Here is a 24,863-nt window from a genome sequence, read left to right as displayed (position 1 = left end):
CCCCTATAATGAAAAGGACATGTTTTTTGGGTGTTAGTTCTAAAAGTTCTTGTAGGTCTGCATAGAACCGTTCAACTTCAGCTTCTTCAGCATTAGTCTATGTTTCAAGTGGGGTTCAGGATTTTATATCAGATCTCTTTCGTTTATGTCTTTGGCTAGATTCTGACCGTGCCACATGAGTCCTATCAGTCATAGCACCGGCCATATTTATATCACCTTCTGGAGGAAACTGTGTGATCCCCTCCAGTCTTGGGGCATAGACTTGGATTACTGTGATATTGAATGGTTTGCCTTGGAAACAAACAGAGATCATTCTGTGATTTTTGAGATTGCATCCAAGTACTGCATTTCGGACTCTTTGTTGACCATGATGGCTACTCCATTTCTTCTGAGGGATTCCTGCCTGCAGTTGTAGATATAATGGTCATCTGAGTTAAATTCACCCATTCCGGTCCATTTTAGTTTGCTGATTCCTAGAATGTCGACATTCACTCTTGCCATCTCTTGTTTGACCACTTCCAGTTTGCCTTGATTCATGGACCTGACATTCCAGGTTCCTATGCAATATTGCTCTTTACAGCATCGGACCTTGCTTCTATCACCAGTCACATCCACAGCAGAGTCGGACACGACTGAGCAACTGAACTGACAGTGCTTTATGTCATATAGCCTTCTCATTACAAACCTCAGTTATCCAGAAATCCAGTTACCTAGTTTTAGCAAAACTAAGATTCCTTTTGGACATTATCTATATGACAGTCTTTGTTTGTTACGATGGTGTTTTTGTTTTACTTTAAATCTTCTTTTTATTTACCTTTTGCCTGCCTCTGTCTGTAGAGAGCTGATCTTTGATCAGAATTAGTGGTGCTTTAGGGATCTTAGGTTGAAATGGAATTTTTATACAAAAAAATTCAGATCAGTTAAAGTGCTGTCAGCTTATCAGATAAAGGGGATAACTTGAGATTAATTCAGAATTGCTCCTGCAGCCTATCTCATGGGATCTGGAAATAGCTGTTTTTCAGACCTCTTCTCTGAAGCGGCGTTTTCTCTTTGATGATTTTACCTGGAGCCTGTCGTTGTTTTCATTGAACTCTTCTGTTTGCTCTGTTAGATTATGCTTTAAGTTTTTAAGTTGAAAACGCTGCTATACATCATAGTTTATTTAGATTAATTATAACTAAATTTTGTTTTAATTCTTGAAATCATAAGTACTATTGGGACTGTTAAAATTGTTTTCCTCAGAACTACTTTTTAATATGGAAGGTGAAAAAGACAGATATGGTCAGAAGCATTTGGGAGAGAGCAGTGACTAAGACAAAGTGAATTAACTTTTTATATTGATTATAATCAGCTGCTTACTCTTTGCTTATATTAATCCCTTTAGATTATCTCTTTGAAGGAGTATATTGTAATAATGACATCTTAAATAGTACTTAACATTTTTTATATTTAAAAATGGAATGAGTCCCTAGCATTTGAATTATCTTCAATGTACATTTGATTCTTTTTGATAGAGGTAGAAAATTATTCGGAAAGTCATTATTCTGAAACTAATAGAGCATAGGTAACTTCAGCTTTTGTTTTGTTTTGTTTGTTTGTTTTTTAATCTTCATTGTGCCTGGAATGGTAGAGGTGTACTTTCATGGAGTCACAGAGTATTAGAATTTAAAGGAATAGCATGCGTGCTAAATCCCTTCAGTTGTGTCCAGCTCTCTGCAACCCCGGGGACTGTAGCCCGCCAGTCTCCTTTGTCCATGGGATTCTCTGGAGTGGGTTGCCACGCCCTCCTCCAGGGGAGCTTCCTGACCCAGGGGTCGAACTTGCATCTCTTAGGTTTCCTGCCTTGGCAAGCGGGTTCTTTACCACTAACGCCACCAAGGAATAGTAGTAGCCATATAATGTGAGTGAGTCCAGTGCAAAATGAAAATGTGGGGCCTCTTATTAAACACCATTAAGAATTTCAAGACTGTGAAGGCAGAGCATTAAACCAAATGTGGAGCCCTTCCTAGTGTGGGGCCCCGTGTGACTCCACAGGTCACAGGTGTGTAAAGCCTGCCCTGCAAGGAAATCTTAGTGCACATTTAGTACAGGCCCCTCCTTTTATAGATGAAAATACATAGCATTTATATGTAATGAGATGCTGTTACCATATAGCAGGACCAAAACCTCAACCTTTAAAAATGGTCCTTCTGAAGGTTTCTCTAGGCGTATTTAGTCAGTGAAATTTAAAACTGCTATCAGTTATTCGTAGTGGTCGTAAAAATAATGGCATTGATAGGTGAAATAAATGATTCCAGAGAATTGTATCCTAAATTGTTCCCCAGTTTTCCATCCAGCAAGGTTTCTCTTTTCTTTTTTAAAACCTTTGTCATAGTTTCTGTCCTGCTGCAAATCTTGTTAGTTTAGATTTAAATTTCTTTATTCTCCTGTAAATGCCCTCAAGAGTTCTCCCTTGAACGGCCCCACAGGAGAGGGACTGAAGAGAAGCAGAGGACACTTATAACCTACAGTGTAGATAATGAGCCCTTTACAGCTGAGAATGTGCCTGTGTCAGGGTGGTGGGTATTCCATTGCTGTGGGCACATGGAAGAGCAGGCAGCATGTGTTTGTTATTTATTTTTGTCTGTTTCTTTTGTTTATTTGACTGCACCCAGTCTTAGTTGCGGCATACAAACTCTCAGTTGTGGCATGTAGGATCTAGTGCCCTGACCAAGGGATTGAACTCCACTCCTGCCCCCTGCATTGGGAGCATGGAGTCTTAACCACTGGACTACCAGGGAGGTCCCCAGCGTGTGTTAGTTATTGAAAGTCTGCTGTATACATCCCTGTCACTATAGTTTTTTTTTTAATTAAATACTTTTATTAACTAGTAATCAGATGGTTTTGGAGAATCTCTTTAATTATGACTGCTGATGGAAATAAATGGAAGCAGCTTGCGCTTGAGCATGGTGGATGGTCACATCACTTTAAAACTTAAATGTTGCTCAGATAGCTACTTCAGGGGGCATTTTTATATCTTGTTTCATTAGCTTAGCCAATTTTAAATGATGTTTTAATAAAACTGACAGATTATAATGTGAAGTAGACCTGCTCTTCTAGCATTGTAGAATACATTGGATAGCCAACTGAAGAGAACTACTAAAAAAGTTCATCAGCAAACAAACTACTAATTTAGGAGCATGGTGGGGTTAAGAGGATTTGTGATGCAGACAGCTGCCATGTCGTGGAGCTGCCTCTCAGCTCACACAACAGAAATCAGCTCAGTTGATGAGAAACAATAAGACCTAACACCCTTCTAAATTGAATAATTTGGGGATCATCTTTTACTGTTTTGATTGCTCTGTGAAGTTGCCAGCTAGAATGCTGAATCCACTTTACTCAACTTTCCGTTTTTGGCTGACTTTTACTACAGTCTGGTGGCTAACAAGGAGCCTTTGCTTAAGCGCTGAGCCAGGAGCTGAGACCCGTGTCGTGGATACCAGACACCTCTTGCACATTAGGGTAAAAACAGAATAAGGGAAATGACATGCCTGTTTGAGAGTGTTGCCTTTTACAGAATGACTCTGAAGTTCATAAAGTGCTTTGCAGGTGAAAATCAGTTCAGTAATCTGGTGAACATTTGTGGAGTGTGTATGATGTGTTAGATTCTGTAGGTGAATCTACACCTACAGAAAGGTAAGACGTAATTCCTGCTGTAAAGATAAGACCTAAAACTATAGTTAGACTAAAAGTTGATTCAGTGATGTAGTCACTTGTCTTATAGCTCGGTGAAGCAGACACTGCTCCGCACTGTGAGTTCAAAAATGCCTGCCAAAACCCACAGTCAGAGAGTAGACTTGACGTACAGATGTACACCCGCGTGATGACGTCAGTAGACGTGTGCGGAGCCTGAGGTCCGATGAGGTGAGGAGGCATTCCTCGAGCCCCAGCTGTGTGTCAGCAGGCACCGCCCGGGTCCCGGGAATACAAACCTTCGGCCTTCACGGAGCTCCGTCCTGAGTGGTGTATGAATCCGGCAGATGGACAGGCAGAGGCCGTTTCAGACAGAAGAGTCAACACCTATGGAGACGGGAAGCCAGAGAGAGCATGGCCCTGGAGCCTGGGCGTGGTTACAGGCAGGGCCCCTGAGGCGGGTGTGGACTGGGGGCTGCCGCGGGCCTGCTCGTGAGGGGCAGGGCCGAGGCGCTCCTCCGGCTCGGCTGTGGCTTCCGTCTCCTCCTCAGTGGCACTGCCGCAGGAAAGTGCCTTTCCTGGTCACCCGGCAGAGAGGAACTGCCCAGGCCGTTGCTAACACAGCACCTGTCTTTTTTTTTTTTTTCGGAGCCCTCCTTACTAGCTGACCCTTTTTGTTTGTTTTTTATTTGTAATCTGTGTCCCGACACTTGGCTCCAGTGAAGGCAGGAGCCGGTCTGTCATGTTTATTTCTGTGTCCCTCGCACCTAGAGTCCAGCATACAGCTGGCATCTGCTGCGTGTTTGTGGAATGAATGTAAGTATGGAATGTTGTACTATAAATTTTGGATTTTATTGTGTAGACCAGTGGCTCTCAATATTATTGTTCTCTAGACCCCTTTTTACCAAAAAATTATTGAAGACCTCAAAGTTTTTTTGTATGTGGGTTATGCCTCTTAATGTTTATCATATTAAAGATAACCTAGACATTTTAAAGACATTAATTGATTTAAAATAATAAACCCATTACATGTTAATATAAATGTATTAAAAAAAAAAACTGTCTTCCAAAGCAAAAAATGAGTGAGAAGTGTGAAATTGTTACATTTGTGCACATCTCATTGTCCAGCTTCACACAGCTGGATTCTCAGATCTTCTTCCCTATTCAGTCTTTTATGATATCGTATGTCCCCTATCCTCTGGACTCAGCTATATACTCGTGGTGGAATGAGAGTGAAAGGCGAATGGTGACTTGATATTAGTATTCAGTTAGTTTTAACCTTGCAGACTTCTTGAAAGGATCTTGAGGACCCCCACCCCAGATGGGGTCCCTGGACTGCTGCCATTTTAAGATCTGCTGCTGTAGGTGGATGGTTTTGCAACTTTTTAGTAGCAGGAGTGTGTTCTCAAATATCTTCTACCAAGCTTCAGTGTATAGATAAAGAGAGCTGTATGGGTTACAGTGTAGGGTTACAGGTGTATGGGTTATTAGAGCATACCTCTGTTTCGTTGAAGTGGATTGAGTGGTGTAATATTAACATATCGGTAGGCTGCTTAGCATTCCTACTTCACATCAAGAGAAGAGGAAAATGCTCATTTCTTATAATTGTATGTCTAGTAAAAATTAATTGGTGGTATGTGGTGGAAATACTTAATGTTTTAGTAATAGCTACCTTGTTTAAGGTTGAAGTCCTCACCTTACTCTAGATCCTTCTTAAAGGATTGTTATTTCTTCTTTCCATTGCTCCTACTACCTTCTGGGATACAGTTCAGTTTGCATATGTTTCACTGTTTGCTGTCTGTACCTCTCCTCCCACTTAGGGTTTTTGAATGCGTTACTCTTTATTTAGTGATATATGCCAAGTGTGTATAACAGTGCATCTGTGTTGGGAGTTACGTCCCAGGACCCCTAAATTCACTTTCTTTCTCATTCCTTGGCTAAGCTGCTAAATTGACCAAGGAGTTGATACCTCCGGAATGGAACATTGTGTGAGAGAGGGAGCATAGTGGGTTTGCTCTGAACCACTTGGTACTATAGTTAAATTTCAGTGTTTTATTTAATGGCTGTTAATATAGCATAGCTTACTATGTTTTAGCATGCACCACTAGATTTTATAAAGGCTGTTTTCCCTAAAATACATGATCATTGGTTTGCTTTTATTTAAAAAAAAAAAAAAAAAGATTAATTGCAACCAGAGACCTTATTTTCTTAGGTTTACTTTTCCAATAAGAAATTTTACTGAAATTTGCAGCAACCTTATAGAAATAAGTATGCCATTAAACATTACCTAACCCAGGTTTTTAAAAAACAAGTTGCTTTCTTTATACATCAGAGAGTAGGTAAAATAAAATTCAATCAAGGCCCAATATGTAATCAGACAAAGTGAGAAGGTAACGTAATCTAATTCTACTTGCCAAATACAGGAGAAATTCTGATGGTCGGGAGAGTGGAGGAGAGAGGCAGCTGGCAAGAAGCCAGCAAGTGCTTGTGAAACTGAAAGTTGCTCAGTCAGGTCGGACTGTGCGACCCCAATGGACTATACAGTGCATAGAATTCTCCAGGCCAGAATACTGGAGTGGATATCCTTTCCCTTCTCCAGGGGATCTTGCCGATCCAGGGATCGAACCCAGCTCCTGCATTGCAGGCAGATTCTTTGCCAGCTGAGCCACAAGGGAAGCCCAAGAATATTGGAATGGGTAGTCCATCCCTTCTCCAGCGGATCTTCCCAGCCCAAGAATCGAACCAGGGTCTCCAGGGTCTCCTGTGTTGCAGGTGGATTCTTTAACAACAGAGCTATCAGGGAAGCCTTGGACAGTGCTATAAGTAGCATCACCGCTAGCTAGCTTTAGTATGTTTAAAATGCTATTGTAACTCAGGAGCTTCCCTGTAGCTCAGATGGTAAAGAATCTGCCTGCGATGCAGGAGACACAGGTTCAGTCCCTGGGTCAGGAAGATCCCTGGGGAAGGGAATGGTGACCCACCTTGCCTGGATAATTCCATGGACAGAGGAGCCTAGAGGGCTACAGCCCATGGGGTCGCAGAGAGTCAGACACAGCTGAGCAACTTTCACTTTCACTTTGCCTCAGGAAACATTCTCAGGTTGGTCTGTTTTGTTATTATGTGGAACTGTTTCTAGTATTTTTTATCTTGAAGAAAGATTACAGTTTCCTCTAAAGCTTCTCCTTTTACAAGTGAATCCCATCTCTCTGTTTTGTAGATCCTGTCCTTTGGGAGTTTTCTCTGACAAAGTAAAGTGACCATGTTGGAATATTAGTCCATTACCATCTTTAGTACCCGTATCATTAAAAAAGAGGTCATCCGTTGTTTATAGTTACAATACAGTGTTTATATAGAATATAAACTCTAGCTTTATTGTCTGTCTTTTAAGAGATGGAAGCAAAGATTGAGGGATACAGAGAAGAGCAATGAAAATAATTACAGGACTGAAAAGTACAGTCTCAGTTTTGTAGTTCAGTGTTTTAAGGTGTGATTTAATTACTGACTCAACTTCATATGTGAGTCTTCTTATGGAAAGAGAAAAACCTGTTTTAAAGAGTTATAAATAGGGCTCATCTCCATAAAAGATAGAATGAAATATAATTGGGCAAATTGCCTTCTTTATTAGGTTTAACATTCAGAAAACTGCCTAATTAGTGATAGCAATTGATTCCTAATTATCTTTAGAAGTATGAAGGATGATTCTCATTTAACCATTCTCTCAGTAAATGTTAAATTGTCTATTTGGCTTGGATAGTGTAAGTTTATTTTAAAATTTCATTTACTTTAATTTTTTGAATAGGTAGCATAATAACTTGTTAAGCAGCATCTCCAATTATTAATATTAGAGTGTACCTCTGTTTCTTTGAAGTGGATCGAGTTGTGTAATATTAACATATCTGTAGGCTGCTTAGCATCCTACTTCACATCAAGAGAAGAAAATGCTCATTTCTTATAATTGTATGTCTAGTAAAAATTAATTGGTGGTATGAGGTGGAAATACTTAATGTTTTAGTAATAGCTAGCTTGTTTAAGGTTGAAATCCCCACCTTACTCCAGATCCTTCTTAAAGGATTATTATTTCTTCTTTCCATTGCTACTACTACCTTCTGGGATACAGTTCAGTTTGCTTATGTTTCACTGTTTGCTGTCTGTACCTCTCCTCCCACTTAGGGTGTTTGAATGCGTTACTCTTTATTTAGTGATATATGCCAAGTGTGTAGAACAGTGTTGGGTATGTTTTTGTTAATCAAATGAATCATTTTTCTTTTGGGTTTTAGAAGTAGAGGTACATTTCTTGGCTGGGGGAGGATACTCAGCAACAAACTATTCAGAATGTATAGAGGCTTCAGTTTCTGGCAGTGTGGCAAATTAGAGAGTAAAAAAAACAAGAATGTTTCCTCTTATGAAACATTGCAAATACTGGATCAGATATTCAGAGTGCCTTTTAAATGTGTAGATGAACTGACAAGCAAGTAAGGAAACTCCTCAGAAGTCAAAACAAGACATCTTGAATCCAGGGAGGTAAGCTAACGGGATTATGGCTACTGTGCCAGGGTGCCAGGTCACCTGGAGACCTGGAGCTTTGGGTTTTCAGGGTGACCATGGGGGAACTGTCTAGACAGAGTCTCTGGATCAAGCAAGGTGAGAAGTTAGGTCCAGGGACTCTTGTATAAAGCTGAAATTCCCTAAAAGATGTTGGTAGATAAACTAGGAAAAATTTAAAAACCTGTCCCACAGTGTGCATGGGTGGGGACAGTAGACATGAGGTAAGGAGGATTGCCCGTCTCAGGTTGTCTGTCATTGGAAAGGTGAGCAGTCCTCCCTGGGAAATGGTAACCACACATCCATTCTTCACCAGGTTTGGGGTTGGAGCTCATGCTATCAGAATGGCACCAAAAAAAAAAAAAAAAAAAAAAATCCAAGAAATTAGTGAGGAGTATGGATAGTTTCTTACTTCACACCATATTTTTAAAAAAAAATTCCAGATGGATTAAAAACGTGTGAAAGGCAAAACTTAAGCCTTCAGAGGGTGCTTTATGATTTCAGGCTTTCTTAACTAGTTTCCAGAAGCACAGCTGTTGAAGGAAAAGGTTAATAAATTGGGCTGTATTAAAACCAAGATCTTTTGTTTCTTGTTGAAAACAGTGTGTCGGGACTTCCTTAGTGGTCCAGTGGCTAAGCCGCCACACTCCCAATGCAGGGGGCCTACATTCAGTCCCTGACTAGGGAATGGGATCCCACATGCTGCAGCTAAGGCCTGGCTCAGCAAGTAAAAAAGCTAAAAGAACAGAAAACAGTGTGTAAAGACAAGTCACAAGTGCACAAATAGAAGTTATTTCTAACACATACAACTGACAAAGATTTTTTTTTGTCGCAGTAATATATACGCTCATATGTATATATGTCAGTACACATGCATATGTTAATGTGAGAAGATAAATGAGCAATAGAGAGGAAAAGCTTTTCGTAGAAAAAAATGAATAGCCACTAAATATTTGTCAACAGGGAAATGTAAATTAAAACTACATTGACAAAATTATAAAAGTTGAATAATACCCAGTATACTCCTGTAATGCTCTATGGCCAAAGTCAGCCAACTTTCTATAAAGGGCCGGATAGTATTTTAGGCTTTTCAGGCTGTGCAGTCTCTGTTGTAATCGCTCAGCTTTGCTGTTGTAGAGCAAAAGCAGCCATAAACCATACATAAACAAATAGAATGGATGTGGCTGTGTTTCCATAAAATTTTATTTATAAAAATAGTGGTTCGCCAACCCCTGCTCTGTGGCGCCAGAGGTAATGAACTATTAATAAATCAATATGGACAGATCTCTCACAAACTGGATTACTAAGATAGCAAAAAAGACATTATCATGTGATTCCATGAATGTACCTTCCAAAGGTGGACAATAAAGAATACAGATGTATGGGTTTACCATGTTTACTGGGACTTGACTGGTTTTGAGTTCTGGCCTTTAACAGTCTCTGTTGGCCAAATTACCTACCTACCTTAGAGCATCAGGATTCTTACCTGTTTGATGGGCTTAATGGTTCCTAGTTCTTTGGCTTGTTGGGAGGATTTTGTTGTATAGTGGCCCTGAAAGTGCTTATTAGCACAAAGTTAAAAGTTCAGAAACTGTGGCTCTGCCTTCATTCTCCTTTTACAACCTAAATTTCCATTAAAAGAAAGGATAACCTTTCTTGCTTTGGGAACTTGAGGTATTTTTTTTAATCCAGCCTTGCACTGCATGTGGTTAATGTGGCTGATAGTAAGGTTTGAAATAGCCTTACCCCGAAGTCCTGAGTAAGATTTGATTTCTTTTAATTAGCACAGTTTGTGAGACCCTCTGATGTTTTAGTGTCATGTTTAAATCACAGACTCTGTGTAACTTGCTAAATACAAGACAAAAACAGCTTCCAGTGTCACTTAACTGTCCTCTGTAGTTAGCATGGAGCATTGTGGGGACTCCTCTCAGAGCGCTGTCATCTTTTGCCTTTATGTTCCGCTCTCCAGGCTCTTCTCTGACCTCTTAGCCCTTTCAGTTCTCTAAATGTTGCTCACTCCTGAAACTCATGACATATCAGCTTCTTCAGCTGAAAAATGATAAAATTTCCCCCTCGATCTTTTGTCTGTGGCTTCTGTTCTCTGTAACCTCTTTTGATACCATCAGTATCCTGATCACAGATGTTCATATTAGCTGTCTCCTCCCTAAGGATAATGACATGGTCTAACTCACCTTTATTTTCCCATGGTCTGGTTACGTGCTTGGTATATAGTACATAGGTGCTTATTATATTGAAGTTAAGTGAATGAATGTATTCATGACTTGATTTTGTTCACAAAAAACCAGTGTTTTCGATAATTGGCCTGCCAAAGTAGGATTTTAAATCTATTCATAACTCTAAATCGGCTTTTAGCTATCTGAAACAAATTTAAAAGTTGTTTCTTTATGTCTGAAAAAATTGTAATATATTTAAAAGTAGAGGAAATAGTAAAGCGAACCCCTGACTCTGGTTTCCATCTTCCATTCAGCAAAAGTTAAGATTTGCCATGTATGCTTCACCTCTCATTTCTTTCCACACCTTCCTCCCAAGCCCAAGTATCTTTTTTTTTAATTAATTTTATTGTGGCATAGTTGATTTAAGATGTTGCATTAGAAACCCAAGTATCTTAAAGCAATACGAGACATCATGCTGTTTTGCCTCTAACGGTATCCATAGTGGATCTTTTAAAAGTGAGTCTATTTTCACATCTAGCCATGACACTGTTATTCCTAATAAAATTAACAATAATTTCTTGGTATCATCTGTTACCCAGTCCATAGTCGAATTTCCCCAGTGGTCCCTTAGTGTCCATTTGAGTTGGCTTGTTGATTCGTAAGTCAAACAGATACACACGTTACATTTGGTTTTTGTGAAAAAACCCTTCTTAAGAAATAAAGCAATACCTAGTTTTTATTACCCCCCCTTTTTTTTCTTTTCTTTATGCTCTCTCAAGATCAGAGTTCTTTATAATAAAACCAAAATCTTTGCAATCGTGGGTACAGGGTCCATCTCCCTTGAGACTGCTTTGCTGTTCCTTTTTGTGAATTACTTCGCATGTGCAGGGCGGTGCTATCCTCTGCAGCACAGCGAACGCAGATGAAACGCTGTTACAGTCAGCAGTTTCCCGCAGTACTGTTAGGACTTTTCATGAAGCCTGTCAAACTATTTTACGTTCATTAAAAGTTATGCTCTTAGATAATGTTTAAACATATCTTAATATTTTATAGTTATTTTTCTTGAATTTATGATTGTAAGGAGGAAACGAAATCTAGGCTGTAACATAGTATGTTTGGAAAACTCTACTTATTGATGAACGTAATTCTTAAGTTCTGACATGGAGAAATATCATCTGTAGAAAATTTGCCTTTTGGTTATATTTTTGTCAATGATAAAGAAAAATGTGTAACTGTTCAGTGTGTATAATAAGGAAAAGAGCGATGACCCAAGTGTTTAGAGGTTTTGGCAGAATATAATTTTGAGAATTAAGTGGGAGTTTAAAAAATAGTGCAGAAGTAATGTTTTGAGTTCTTGATGTGAATTAAATAGAGTTATTCCAGGGACTTTTTCAACAATTTCCTTGTTAACTTTCTATTATATTGTTAAATGATTAATATCCTAATTGCAGTGGTTTTGGGGCTTTCTGAGAGCAGGAAGCAAATCCTGTGTTTGCTCCCAAAGAGCTGAAAAAAAATTCCAAGAAAATACACTTGGGGTATTATCTCCTAGTGTGGATCTTAAGTAGTATTGGTGCAGAAGCCATGTGAAACTAGAAGACTAAATTAAGGGAGTGAGGTAGAAAATAGCTATTCTCAGAAACAAAAGGCAAAGGGCTAGAGTTGAGTAAAAACAGCAAGATAAAATGCAGAAACAATATAAGCAACAAAGAGGTTAAGTGGCGTTAGGGAGAAACCAAATTGGGGGAAAAAATCCCCACAAAACCTGATATACCACATTGCTGGCTGGTTAAGGGGAGAATCTGAATAGCATGTTTTATAATCTCTGGTGCTTGTTATTTAATCGCCAAGTTGTACGGACTGTTTTGCGACCCCTTGGAGTATGTAGCCCGCCAGGCTTCTCTGTCCCTGGGATTCTCCAGGCAAGAATACTGGAGTGAGTTGCCATTTCCTTCCCCAGGGGATTTTCCCAACCCCCAAAAGAAGCCTGCGTTGACGGGTGAATTTTTTACCACTGAGCCACCAGGGAAGCCCTGTAGTTTGTGGACCTGGAATAAGTCTGTGAAGTAGAATTCATGACTAACTGGAATACCGTCTTTCTGTAACACAGTAATAGATTAACAAAGGGTTGGTGTTTTGTTTTTGTTTTCCTGTTTTGTTTTAATGGTAACTAAATATTTCAGACCATCATCTTGGTCTGATGCCTACCTCCAGCCCAGATTTCCATTTTGGTCTGTTGAGCAAATTTAAAACTTTTTTGATCTCAAAAGGTCACTTAAAGTTAACATCCAAGTAACATCAGACAGTGTTTTAAGTGAAGTAATTCTCGAAAGCCTCTTCATGTTTGCAGTCATAAAAGCCAGGTTTCGTTTGAGGGTTCTGTCGTCCTTTGATATTCCCCCCCCCCCCAGCCTTTCTCTCTCTGGATGATTCCATGGAGGAGGAGGAAAAGTATGGCACTGAGCTCTGGGGAATGCATGGGAGAAGGAAAAATAGGAAAAGGGAATGACAACAGAGATTTCCATTTAGTCTGCAAATGTTTTTGGTTTTTCTCATCCCAAGTCCGGAGCCAAGAGACTGTGGGATCTTACCGTCTTGTTTGTCATCCAAACTGGCAGTAGCAGCGCTGGTGGTAATAGCATAGTACTGTCTGCGTTCTTGGAGTGTGGTTGGTTGGCCAGTTTCTAGTGAATTCTTTATCCTCTCTGCTTGGCCGCCTCAGTGTATAAATGTTGCCTGTGCATTTTGGCTTGATCTGTGGGTCAACATCTGCCTATGGGTGACATTTAAGAATCTCTGTTTAATATCTGAGAAGTAAAGGATATTTTTTAAATAAAAGATTTTAAACATACAGAAAAGTACAGTAGCAGAAGACAAGGAACAGCCATGAACTCACCTTTTCCCCGTGTCTTATCTTTACATTTTTCGCTATTTGATTCTGTGTCAGTATTAATATTCAGTTTAGCTCCATTCTTCATGTCTACATTCTGGGCAGTGAAGTCAGTTCCCTTTCAGTATGTTTCCCATACCCCGCCCAGTGATTTCTGATTAATCCTTGGTGGTGGTTTAGTCACTAAGTCATGTCCGACTCTTGCGATCCCATGGTATGTAGCCTGCCAGGCTCCTCTGTCCATGGGATTTTCCAGGCGAGAATACTGGAGTGGGTTGCTATTTCCTTCTCCAAAATTAATCCTTACTGGCTACCTTAATGTGTGTGGCAGGCCAGGATATGTAAATTGCCAGTCACAGTACAATAGTTTGAAAAGAGACAAGAGGAAAGCAGATATTCAGGGAGCATCTAGCAACTTGCCACAATTTTAGGTCTCTTACCTTTAAAAAAAGTCCATTGTAGTTGAAGCCCTTTCCTTCTTCCTTAGAATTAACCATATATGAATGTGGTATATTATTCTTATGCATATTATTTTGTCTTTAGATTGTATGTTTGTGTCCATGAACAGTGTCTTATTTTAGTATCTTTTAAAACTGTGTGTAAGTGGAACATTCTGTGCATATCCTGCAGATTACTTTTTTCCTTCATTCAGCATTATTTACCCAGTTGATACACATAGTTCTACTTGAACTGTTGCTTTGCAGCCACACGTTCTGGGAAGCAGACTCACTCAGAAGCACAGTGCAGGTAGTGGAGTGCAGTTTATTACACCGGTGGGCACAAGGCAGAATCTCCTCTTAGCCAAGGACCCCAACCAGTTTTTGTGAAAACCTTATAGACCCTAAGTGTACTTGCTCACACCCACCTCCCCAAATTCCTTGAAACTAGTCTGGACAAGGTAAAAGAGAGATACGATCAAAGTTAACCCATGATTCGTGTCTCACAAGACTAGATAAAAAGTGGATATTTATCAATAGGCCTGTGGTCATATCCCGATAAACATAATGGAATTTACCACTTTGTTCTGTTACAGAGATAATTAGCATATTCTTTTAGGCAACGGAGAGTCCAAGTCCAAGTCCTGAGGCTCTTTTATCCGGGGGTCTAGTTTTCCATTGGTGTGCCATTTCTATAGACACCGGGCTCAGAGTTCAGAGTCCATTGGGAGGGTGACCATGCGTGTAGCCTAATGTCTGCAGCCTGGCCTGAGATGGAGTCCAGCTCTGTCTGTTTCCTCCTTCATGTGTAGTGTTGTTATACGGTTCATGTATCCACTTGCCTCTTGATGCATTTGTAGGTTATTACCTTTCTTCCCCATTATAAACAATGCTGCAGTCTTTATACATGTTTCTCTATACACATGTATGAGTTTCTCCTGGGTGTGTACCTAGAAGTGCAATTACAGAGTGAGAAGATAGTACTTTTGTCGGCTTTACTAGACACTATCAGATTGCTCTCCAAAGTGGCTGTGTCAAATTGCACTTGGAACAACGTTGTATGAGTGGCCTGTACAAACACCAAACTTGTGTTTTTGGTAATCTGTTGAAGTCAAATTCATTTCCCTGAATACTACTGAGGTTGAGTATATTTTCATGTTCATTGGCTATGTATGATTCCTTTTCTGTGATTTGCCCATTCATACCTTTTGGCCATTTTTCATTTGTGTGTTTTTGTTTTGATTTGGAGAAGTTTTTAAATACATTCTGATAAAGAAGCTGCCTACAATGCAGGAGACCCCGAGACAGAGGAGCCTGGTGGGCTACAGTGCGTGGGGTCGCGAAGAGTCAGTCACTACTGAGTGACTACACCACCACCACCACTAATCTTTTGCTGATTATTTCTGTTGTGGATATTTTCCCATAGTCTTTGGCTTATCATTTAAATGTCTGTGATGTTTTTGGTTGTGTTAAAAATTTTTCGTTTCCATAAAGTAGTTATTTTTTCTTTTATGGTTTGTGCTTTTTGAGTCTTCATTGAAAAATTCTTCTGTAACCAAGGATTTACAGATACTTTGTCTCATTTTCTTTTAAAGTTTGAGGTAGGAATTTAACTTTTACATGTGGATGAACATTTATTAAATAGTCCATCTCTCTCATACATTTGTGGTGCCACCTCTGTCATGCACCATTTGCATGCTCAAGGGCGTCTGATTCTGTACTTTGTTCTGTTTGATTAATCTTTTAATCTGCCTCTGTCCACAGTCACACTGACTTCATTCCTATAGCTTGATTGACATGTAGCAGTCAGAGTTCCACTGCCTTGCTGTTCAAAATTTTTATTGGCCACAAAAAATCAAAATCTTTTATGGCTTTGCCGTTCAGTTGGATTTTAGGATCTGCTTTTAAAGTTCTTTGAAAAACTATGTTGAGGTTTTTCTTGGAACTGTATTAATTATGAGGATTAATACCAAGATTATTTACTTTTCTAATAAATCTTCCATATGTGAGCATGCTATATCTTCATTTTTTTAAAAGGTCTTTCTGAGAAATTTTCTTAGAATTCTTAGATGAATTTTGTATGTTGATCTTGAATCCAGCAACCTTGCTAAAAGTTCTCATTAGTTCTAATTGCTTTTATTTTTTTGGATTTTCTGTCATTTCCTTTGTGGTTGCTCTGTTTTTTTCTTTCCAGTTCTTAAATCCTTTATTTCTTCTTGTTTTACTGTTCTGAATAGGAATTCCAGTACATTGTTCAGAGGAAAAAGTGATAGACGGCATTTTTGACCTTTTCCTAACTTCATTCAAAGGGAATGCTTCCAACACTTCACCAATAAGCGTTTTGTTTACTGTAGATTTAGGGCAGATAACCTTATCAGGTTAACAAAATTCATTCTTTTTTCTAATTTCCTACCATTTCTTTGTTTTTGTTTTAAATATCATGAATAGATGCTAGGCTGTATTATTAAGTGTAAAAGGTAAGCCCCTGGCAACCATATAGTTACATTTCCTCCCACCACTATCCTTTTCTCTAATTTTGTCTTATACTTCATCTGTATGTTAATAAATTATACAATATAAAGTTAGAATTTTTTTTTCATCAACCATCTCTTTTAAGAAATCAAGAGGAAAAAATTTAGGCTTTTAAATTTACTGATATTTACCATTGCTGATATTCTTCATTTCTCTTACAGATCTGAGTTTCCATCTGGTTTCATTTTCCTTCTGCACTTCTTATAGACCTGCATACAGGTCTATGAGAGATGAGCTTTGGCTTTTTCTTATCTGAAAATGCCTTTGTTTCATGTAATGAGAAGTAATCCATTTTTTCTCTGTATATGATACTGTCTTTTTTTCTTCCTCTGGTTGGTTTAAGATTTTCTCTGAATCCTTAGTTTTCAGCAAATTGAATATGATGTGCTCTCGTTGTGATTTTCTTTGTATTTTCTTTGTATTTTTCTTAGAGTTAGCTGAACTCAGATTTGCGATTTTCTCTTTTCCACCAGCTGTGGACATTTTCAGTTCTTACTTTTATGTATACTTTTCTGCATATCTTTCTCTGCATAAGTTTCTCAGATGGAAAAATCATGGAAGGGCTTCCCTGGTGGCACAGTGGTAAAAAATCTACCTGCCAATGCAGGAGATGCAGGTTTGATCCTGGGTCAGGAAGATCCCCTGCAGAAGTAAATGGCTGCCCACTCCAGTATCCTTGCCTGAAAAATCCCATGGACAGAGGAGCCTGGCAGGCTACAGTCCGTGAGGTCGCAAAGAGTCAGATACGACTTAGCAACTAAACAGCAGCAGCAGCAAACTTCATGGTAGACGATAGTCCCTGTTGGATGAGAGTTCCTTGCCAGTATCTGATACTGTCAGTGTTCTGAATTTTAGCCATTATAGTACATGTATAGAGGTGTTTTGTTGTTTGAATTGAATTTTACTGGTATAGGGAGCATCTTTTCATATGTTTATTTGCCATCTGTATATCTTTGGTAAGGTTGCTTTCGCTTTTAACTGCTCTGTAAACTGCTCTGAATCCTTACATAGCTTTTATTGAAAAAAATCCAATCTGATAATTTTTAATGAATACAGTTAGGCTTTTTATCTTTATTTAAATTACCTATGTATGGGATTTATTTCTGCCATTTTGTGCTTTCTATATTTGTGGGTTTTTTAAATCATTTTAAATTTCCTTTTATTCTAAATTGACTGGTTTTATTATTTCTCCTTTTTTTCCAGTTTGGTTTTTAATTATACATGCTGTTTTTACTTAATTAGTTATCTTTTAATATTAAAAATATTAATCATAAAGGCCTTAATCAAATATCTCTGCCCTAAACCTAAACACAACGCCCTTAAAACGCTTTCATTTCAGGTTCCTTTATTCCTTCTTACATGCTGTTGCTTTCTGGTATTTTTGTTCATTTAACCAAATAATTATTAACTTCTGTCATGTGCCAAGTACTATTCCAGGTGCTGTAGTAATAGCATTAAAATAAAGTCTCTGCCCTCGTGAGGCTTACAAGATATTTAATACATATATTACATTGTAAATTGGTGTTTGGTGCTAGAATGGAAAGGAAAGCATTAGGACAAAATAAAGAATGACTTAGAAGTGGAGATGCTATTTTGTGTATGAGTTTCTCTTGTCCTCAGACATTTCATAAGATTTTTAGAGCTTAAATGTGAAAAACTTGATTCCCATGCTGGAGGAACTTGCATTCTAACCAGAGAGTCAGAGAAGTTAGAGATGTGAGAGCCATCAGCATACAGGGGAGGTATGTCAGCTTTACCTCTGGTGGATTCCCCAGGGACCTGTGTAGTGTCAGCCTGCAGACACATCCAGGGCAGAGTGGGGTGAGCCAGAGAAGACTGCAGAGCATGTTGAGAAAAGTGGGAGAGAAAGGAATGACCCTGGAACCAAGATAAGAAGGTTTGGTTCTATTTACAGCTTGTCTGTTCCCAAGATATTAATAATTTAAGAGGCTGAGACCTCAGGTAGGATGAATATAAGAAAGCGACTTGTTTTGGTAGTTAGAACATTAGAGTGATTTGATTAAAAAAGAAAGTTTCATTGAAGTGAAGCCATACCACACTGGGTTGAGAATTTGAGAAGTTAGACACAGAAAGTGAAGCCTTCTTGCACAGAAGGTAGTAAAGGAAACAGTAGAGTGAGAGAGTGATGATTTGAAGGGAAGAGGGCAGCATTGTGGAAGTCAGGGCTAAGATGGATGTTCTGGCAAGATGTGAAACAAAACTCCCCTTGGAGACTTTCGGGGCTCTATGGCCAGGCGATAAGGTGGGCCTCTGGGCTGGAGAAGGTTTCTCCTGGATCCGTTACTTGCCAGAAACTCGTCCCCAGAATCTCTAGTTTTTCCATTGCTGATGGTGGCAATGTATTTCCTTGTGTCTGCGTTCATGGTCAGGAGGAAAGATGTAAATTTTCTGAAACCACGTTGTTCTGTTTTAATGAGTTGGCGTTTGAATTCAGGAGATAAAATTAAAAACATGGGGAAACATCCCCTGACCATTGCTCTTCAAATGCCTTAGCGTGAGAGGACATCACCATAATGTGCTAACTACCAAGACAAGTCTCTTTCTTATACTCATTCTACTTGAGACATCAAGTAGAATGAGATTTCCCTTTTCCAAACACACAACCACATCTCCCCATTTTTCTGTTCATTGTCCCCAGAAGTCCCTTGATTTTTCTGTCTCCCTATTTTAACTCATATTGTTTTGTCCACCTGAAATATCCTTTTGCCTTTTCCTAACTCAGACCAATTCCCCAGTCGTTCTCCTTCACCATTTTCTCTCCTTGGTGTGCTGTAGCTCCTTGTAACTTGGCACCTGTTGCAAAAATAGAAAAGCATTTTGTAAATTGTAAAGTGTCATACAAACTTACTAATATTATCTGTCCTTCTGAACTGCAAGCTCATTGAAGGCAGAAACTGAGCCCTTTTCATGTTTATGTACATCAAACTACACAGTGTTGTGTCTTGCACATCCTTGTTATTTATTAAAGTCTGAATGAATTAGGGATATGTGATTCTTTGATAGGCTTAAGGGTTGTTAAGACTGGGCATGTAACACACCAGGTTCTGTCTTGCAGCTATTCCATTTATATTGAAATTCTCCTTCTATGGAATCTCCTTTAAAAGTAGATTCCCTAATTTGGATCCTCCACTGGTTTACATTTCGTTTTTTTCTTCACAGGCTACATACCTATCTAAATCAATAATTATAGGTTGCATAGTGATGTATTGGCATGCTTTTGACTGTAGTATTGCAGAATATCCAGTTAAACAGTCAGAGTTTTATCCCTTTGATAACAAAAAGTCCAGCTCTGTGCAGTTTCAGGATTAGTCTGTTAGTGGCCCCTGGGGATAGTCAGGGTCCCTTTTGCTTTCTGTTTCCACCTTGCCATCCTAAGCATGTTGACGTTGGCTCCCCTCATGCCCCCAAGATGGCTGCAGCACTTCTCAGCATGTTCTGCACACAGTATCCAAAGGCAGAATAGTGTCTCCTTCCGCTTCTCTATGAGGCAGCGTAACTTTTCCTGAATGCTTCCCAACAGATTTCCCTTCAGATCCTGCTGGTTGAGATGTGGTTATTTACACTGGCAAGAGGAGTGGAACAGTCACAGTTGGCTGGGACCAGTCAAGAATAGGTAGTCTAGCGGAAAATGATCACTTGAATTCAGTTAGAGGTCTAATGGCAACGAAAAGCAGGGGGTGGGGGTGGGATATGGAACAGTGTCTGCCATAGGTACTGTCTGTGTGTCCTTGACCTTCCCACCAGGGAAGTTAATATCCTTGTCGATTTCCAAGAAGAGGAAAGATACTTTTTACAATATTTCCACTGAGCTTGGTGTTGGATCTCAGAAATACTGTATTCGTCGACTCACTCATTCACGTAATAAACATGAACTGAGCACACATTTTGTGCCAGGTGTGGTGCTCAGCACGGGGGAAGTAGCTGAGTAAGACCTGCTCCTCCTCAGGCGAAGTGGCTGGCACTTAGTCCAGTGGAATAGGGTGGCTGAAGTAAAGCGGGGAGGACAGAGTTATTCTGTAATAAACTGATTTTAGGAAATTTATTTTTCAGCAGGAGATGTGGGACATGTGGATTTGGGATGTGAATTCATTTGAAAAGCCACTTTGGGGTAAGTTGATCACTGGGCGTAAATGACTTCAGGGTTGGACTTCTCTTTACATTGGGATTTGCTCTTACAGTGGCGCAGGTTCAGATTTACCCTGACTGGACTTGATGCCTCATATACATGCCAGAAAGTGAGTGGCTTGTACTAAAATCCTAGCACAGTAATTTGAGAAACATAACCATCAAGCATAGCCACATGTGGTACTAATTAATTAGCACATTCACTTCTCATTCACGAAAGCAATGTGAAGACTAAATGAAGACCACATTTAGAAATAGAAAGATACTTATTATATAGGGTTTAACCTGCTTGTGTTCACCCAGTAGTCCTGATGTGTGGACTGGAGAGCACTCATGGCGCCAGTGTTAGGAGGATGAAGGGTTCAAGTTTGTCTCTGAGCTTCTCTTTGCAGGACTCCAAATGCATCAGTACAAATGTAAAATGTTCCTGATTTTTTTTGTTTCATCTAAGAAAGAGCCTTTAGAATTACTATTTAATATTTACTGAGTGTTTACTGTGAGTATGTTGTGCATTACTGCATTTAATTCAGGGACTGTGACCTGGGTATGTTTTTCTCATTCAAGGAATAAAGAGGCCCAGGTTTATGCAAATAAAGTAAAATTGCTAGGAGCACATTACTGATATTAATACGTTCTGGAATTCAAATGTGAATTTTAGCATTTGGCCTAATAGACCATCACTTCTGTTTTAAAATGCTGATTGTGTTGGCTGTTCCCAAGACCACCCCCAGATTTAGTGATTGCCTAGGGGGATCTATTTCTGCTTTATTGACTGTGCCAAAGCCTTTGACTGTGTGGATCACAATAAACTGTGGAAAATTCTTCAAGAGATGGGAATACCAGACCACCTGACCTGCCTCTTGAGAAATCTGTATGCAGGTCAGGAAGCAACAGTTAGAACTGGACATGGACCAACAGACTGGTTCCAAATAGGAAAAGGAGTACGTCAAGGCTGTATATTGTCACCCTGCTTATTTAACTTCTATGCAGAGTACATCATGAGAAACGCTGGGCTGGAAGAAACACAAGCTGGAATCAAGATTGCCAGGAGAAATATCAATAACCTCAAATATGCAGATGACACCACCCTTATGTCAGAAAGTGAAGAGGAACTAAAAAAGCCTCTTGATGAAAGTGAAAGAGGAGAGTGAAAAAGTTGTCTTAAAGCTCAACATTCAATAAAGATCATGGCATCCGGTCCCATCACTTCATGGGAAATAGATGGGGAAACAGTGGAAACAGTGTCCGACTTTATTTTTCGGGGCTCCAAAATCACTGCAGATGGTGACTGCAGCCATGAAATTAAAAGACGCTTACTCCTTGGAAGGAAAGTTATGACCAACCTAGATAGCATATTGAAAAGCAGAGATATTACTTTGTCAACAAAGGTCCGTCTAGTCAAGGCTATGGTTTTTCCTGTGGTCATGTATGGATGTGAGAGTTGGACTGTGAAGAAAGCTGAGTGCCAAAGAATTGATGCTTTTGAACTGTGGTTTTGGAGAAGACTCCTGAGAGTCCCTTGGACTGCAAGGAGATCCAACCAGTCCATTCTAAAGGAGATCAGCCCTGGGTGTTCTTTGGAAGGACTGATGCTGAAGCTGAAACTCCAGTACTTTGGCCACCTCATGCGAAGAGTTGACTCATTGGAAAAGACTCTGATGCTGGGAGGGACTGGGGGCAGGAGGAGAAGGGATGACAGAGGATGAGATGGCTGGATGGCATCACTGACTCGATGGACATGAGTTTGAGTGAACTCCAGGAGTTGGTGATGGACATGGAGGCCTGGCGTGCTGTGATTCATGGGGTTGCAAAGAGTCGGACACGACTGAGCGACTAAATTGAACTGAGGAGGATTCATAGCATTCAGCATGTGATCTCTGAATAATAGCTAAGATTTATGACAGCAAAAGGATACAAAGCAGTGTTAGCAAAGGGAAGAAGTGAAATCTGGAGGAAAGCAGTTACTATCTTCCTAGAGTCCTCTCCCCATGGAATAAGCTTAATTCCTCCAGGTAAGCTTAATTCCTTTAGCAGTGAATTTTGACAACATGTGTGAAGTGTTGTCAATCAGGAAAACTCATTAGACTTAATGCCAGTGTTTTTATCAGACCTGGTAATGGAGGTACCTTCTGCCTAGCATGTACCAAAATTTCAGGCTCCCAACAGGAAAAGAGGTGTTTTGCATAAATCATATTGTTTGTACAGGCAGTTTCAGCACAGTGAGGCCTGCTTATCATTTAAGGTAAGATTTATATCAGCATAGGAAACTATGTATCACTCAAGTTCCCAAACACCAGCCAAGGGCTAACATTGCAACCAGACCTTTCTAAAGACAGTAATCTCAGGCCTATGTCTTAGCTTTTATGCTGTACGCTGATGTATTCATTCAAGGATATCGTCCTTATGATCATGCAGCTTCTGAAAAGGAATGAGAGAAGTCGGTATTATGGTGTTGGTTTTGGGGGCCCTTTGATGCTTTTGAACTGTGGTGTTGGAGAAGACTCTTGAGAGTCCCTTGGACTACAAGGAGATCCAACCAGTCCATTCTAAAGGAGATCAGCCCTGGGATTTCTTTGGAAGGAATGATGCTAAAGCTGAAACTCCAGTACTTTGGCCACCTCATGCGAAGAGTTGACTCATTGGAAAAGACTCTGATGCTGGGAGGGATTGGGGGCAAGAGGAGAAGGGGACGACAGAGGATGAGATGGCTGGATGGCATCACTGACTCGATGGACGTGAGTCTGGGTGAACTCTGGGAGTTGGTGATGGACAGGGAGGCCTGGCATGCTGCTATTCATGGGGTCGCAAAGAGTAGGACACGACTGAGCATCTGATCTGATCGGATCTGATCTGACTACCCACTAGTTTGATTTGCTGGAAAGACTGACACAGCTCAACATAGTGTTGTACTCACGGCTGCATTTTTATTACAGCCAAAGATACAGTGCAAGAACAGCAGAAAAAAGATAAAACAGGTGAATGTTGACGAGATCAGGTGTGGACTTCTGAGTCTTCCCTCCGTAAGGATCACAGGACCACGAGTTCCCCTCCAGCTGTGAATGATAAGAGACAAGTACAAGACGTGTCTGGTCAGGGAAGCACATGAGTGTCAGAGCCTGGAGCTCCTGTTGGTAGCCAGCTGGTCACGTAGGCGTATTCCTGCCATGTGGCTAGCTTTGGCAGCTGAGAGTTGGGCCCCAGACCAGACACCAGGTGCGCGTCATAAATCTTGATGATTTCTTTAAACAATGCTGACAGCCTGGTACATCCTGACTCACCACCTCTAACATCCTTAACAAATAACCATGAACATTCCAGGAGTTTCTTCTCAGCATTTGGCCAGGGGTCATTGCCATGGCCCTAGGCATCCCCCTGGGCTTAGCATGGACAGGGTAGAACACACCTGCTGTGTTAACTCTTTCCTCACAGACTTCCACATGAAATAATGTTGCATTTGCTGAATGCAAAATTTAATGATGATATATTCTGTAGAATATGATACTCCACACTTGAAAAAAAATAACTGATAGTGGAAATAGTTGACAGATTTCACTTACCTGAAGGGAGGCTTCTAGATTCTTTTCTTTTAGGGATTTATATATAATGGTGACTTTTGGATTTCCCATTTTGTCCACAAATCCTGGTGGCTTAGACAGTAAAGAATCTGCTTGCAATGCAGAAGACCTAGGTTCAAACCCTGGGTTGGGAAGATCCCCTGGAGAAGAAAATGGCAACTCACTCTAGTATTCTTGCCTGGAAAATTCCATGGACTGAGGAGCCTGGTGGGCTACAGTCCATGGGATTGCAAAGAGTCAGACATGACTGAGTGACTAACACTTTCACTTTTCATTTGTACTATATACAGGTATATGTTATGTTAAATAAAAATATAACAAAATTAACTTAATTAATTTTATTAATTAAATTAATTAACACATTACAAAATTACACATTGACCTTCTGTCTGTGAAAGTCAGCCTCATGAGAGGCTTTTAAACACAATGGGATTTCTTTTTTTTACTCAATTTGCAGCTTTACAGAGATAATTTTGCAGAAAGAAAATAACTCATAGCTTAAAAGTTACCTGCTTCCAGGATTTGAAGCCAGTCTTCACTAGTTAATTTATTGCTGTTTGAAAACTGCTTTCTATTATGCAAAAAAGGAAGAGTAGTTGGGGAAGATTCCGTGCTTGAATCTGAGAAGTTCTGAGTTAACAGAATCACGCAGCTTGCCTCGATGCAGGGCTTCATAGAACCTTTGGTGCAGTGATATACAGAATGAATCTCTCAGAGCAAATGGAGGAAGTAACATTTCCCTAACTTAATTCTTTAGTGAGAACTCTCAGGTATGAGTCCTACAAATGGTGTTCTTCAGAACAAAATAGCAGGACATCAGGAAGCCCTTAAAGGATTTTAGCTAAAGGAGAGAGAACAAAATATTTGTAGAAAAAATTTGAAGAAAACCTTGTTG

At 39.8% G+C, this 24,863-nt stretch overlaps 2 protein-coding genes across 3 annotated transcripts in view; one reads left to right on the top strand and one right to left on the bottom strand.

The window, feature by feature from the left end:
- Positions 1 to 20,370, bottom strand: part of LOC147345936 (uncharacterized) — a 44,440-nt gene extending 24,070 nt beyond the window's left edge. The window contains exon 1 of the mRNA XM_086372741.1: positions 20,319 to 20,370. Coding sequence (XP_086228867.1) covers positions 20,319 to 20,335 — 17 coding nt within the window. The 5' untranslated portion in view covers positions 20,336 to 20,370. The remainder of the gene's footprint in view (positions 1 to 20,318) is intronic.
- Positions 1 to 24,863, top strand: part of GALNT1 (polypeptide N-acetylgalactosaminyltransferase 1) — a 124,060-nt gene that overhangs the window by 22,933 nt on the left and 76,264 nt on the right. Inside the window, exon 2 of one of the 2 annotated variants that reach the window (XM_086372739.1) lies at positions 20,322 to 20,376. The exons of the other annotated variant lie outside the window; for it this stretch is intronic. The gene's annotated coding sequence lies outside the window, so the exon portion shown is untranslated. The remainder of the gene's footprint in view (positions 1 to 20,321; positions 20,377 to 24,863) is intronic. 2 annotated transcript variants of the gene reach the window in all.

This window comes from Bos grunniens, chromosome 24, assembly GCF_055505025.1.
Source record: "Bos grunniens cultivar Pamir isolate PY7600 chromosome 24, Bosgru_T2T1.0, whole genome shotgun sequence".
Classification (NCBI taxonomy): Eukaryota; Metazoa; Chordata; class Mammalia; order Artiodactyla; family Bovidae; genus Bos; species Bos grunniens.
Note: the sequence above shows the minus strand (reverse complement) of the source record. Positions and strands in the feature narration are given on the sequence as shown.